General features: G+C 47.5%; 2 protein-coding genes across 3 annotated transcripts in view; both read right to left on the bottom strand.

The window, feature by feature from the left end:
- Window positions 1-1,521, bottom strand: part of LOC113217635 (neurobeachin-like protein 1) — a 346,454-nt gene that overhangs the window by 157,333 nt on the left and 187,600 nt on the right.
- The window catches only part of LOC113217034 (larval cuticle protein A3A-like), a 3,017-nt gene continuing 1,870 nt past the window's right edge, over window positions 375-1,521 (bottom strand). The window contains exon 2 of one of the 2 annotated variants that reach the window (XM_052263711.1): window positions 375-1,409. In XM_052263711.1, coding sequence (XP_052119671.1) covers window positions 804-1,409 — 606 coding nt within the window. In that variant the 3' untranslated portion in view covers window positions 375-803. Of the gene's footprint in view, window positions 1,425-1,521 lie in introns of those variants that run through there. The other variant, XM_026436874.2, reaches the window with a different exon arrangement.

The following is a 1,521-nucleotide window of genomic DNA, read 5'->3' as shown; positions in this document are numbered from 1 at the left end:
ATGTTCCTATGAGTGACTGAAATTCATATGCCTGTGTTTAGTTTGAACAAACTGTCAATCTGTGATAGACTGAAATAGACTCAATAATAAAAAACGGAAAATATAGTACACCGGACGTTTTATTTCCTCATGTGATACAATTGAATTATTACTAGGTCTAGGCAAAGGAGCGTTAAACCTTTCGACTTGGGCATCACTTTTATAGCTGAAACCACCCAGGTCGGGGTAGTAGAGTGATTTTCTTATAAAAAGGGGCTTTTCGCGTGTGAAAAGAAAATTATGGCAGTCGGGATGATGAAATGAGGTGCAACTTGTGGATGAGCCTTAACGTATATACCGCTCTTTCAACCAGAGCTTATAATGAAGTAACTGGGTTGACGAATTTTTCAAACCAATTTTATTAACAAGTTGAGATTTTAATACGTTAAATGTTGATTGTATTTATGATATATTATTGAAGTACGGACGCTAATATTGTTCACAAGAACTGCAATTTACCCCTGCTGTAGCGATATTCTTACAGAACACGGACATTATTTATCAAGTTACTTTTATAAACTCATTAAGAATATGTATAATCTATGATTTGGGGACTTTTTTAAAAAAATGTGAACACTTTAATCAAGGGCCACACATGTAGGAAATACCAACTTTCTTTAATTACTACCATAACTTGTAAATCTAAGCTTCCTCCCACTCACTATCACGATCTGCTTTGAAGGACAATGACGTTTAACAGAACTTCAAGCAAAGAAGGCGCACTACTAAAAGTCAGGTTGTGACAGAGATTTATTTGGTGGAGCCTACTGAGCCCAGGGCGTCGCCTGCAGAACTCCGTGACCAGCCAGGTTTGCGAGGCCCACGTTGGTGGCCAAAGCCACGGGGTTCACTAACTGCTGAAGCTGCTGAAGCTGCTGGAGTTGTCGCAGCTGCTGCACCTGCTGAACCTGCTGCTGTACGCTGAAGGGTGTCCCAGTGGCGAGTAGATGTGCTGATACAGGGGAGGCCACCGTCAGTCCAGAAGGAGCGTCCAGCCGGGACGAAGAGGTTGTCGCCAGAGGGGTCACGATGCGGGCAGTCAGGGGCGAGACCCCGATCGCGCCAAGGGAGAGGGCGAGAGGCTCGCGGCGCACAACCGCGTTGAAGCCGTTAACGGGATCGGCCGCGTAGTCCACCGTGCGGCGGGTGCCGTCCGGGTCATTGAGGGAGTAGCTTCCCCGGACCACGTCTCCGCTGCGACTCTCGTGCTGGCGCTTCGAGTCTCCCGTCAGCGCATCCTGGACGTCGTAGGCGTAGCTGTACGATGGGTTTGGGTCGTACTCGGTATCCAGAGCGATGGTCGGGGTGACGAGGGCTCCAGGGATGATACCAGCCACGGCAAGACCCAGGAGGCAAGAGAGGACGAACAGCTGCGTGAAAGGCATCCAGTTAAGGAAAGATTACACGACACACGCAAGAATATGACAATTTCAAGATGCTTCACAGATGTCCAACATAAAGGTTCTCTAGGGTGGGCGGTTT

The sequence above is a fragment of the Frankliniella occidentalis genome, unplaced genomic scaffold, assembly GCF_000697945.3.
Source record: "Frankliniella occidentalis isolate FOCC.00 unplaced genomic scaffold, Focc_3.1 Scaffold13, whole genome shotgun sequence".
Lineage (NCBI taxonomy): Eukaryota > Metazoa > Arthropoda > Insecta > Thysanoptera > Thripidae > Frankliniella > Frankliniella occidentalis.
Note: the sequence above shows the minus strand (reverse complement) of the source record. Positions and strands in the feature narration are given on the sequence as shown.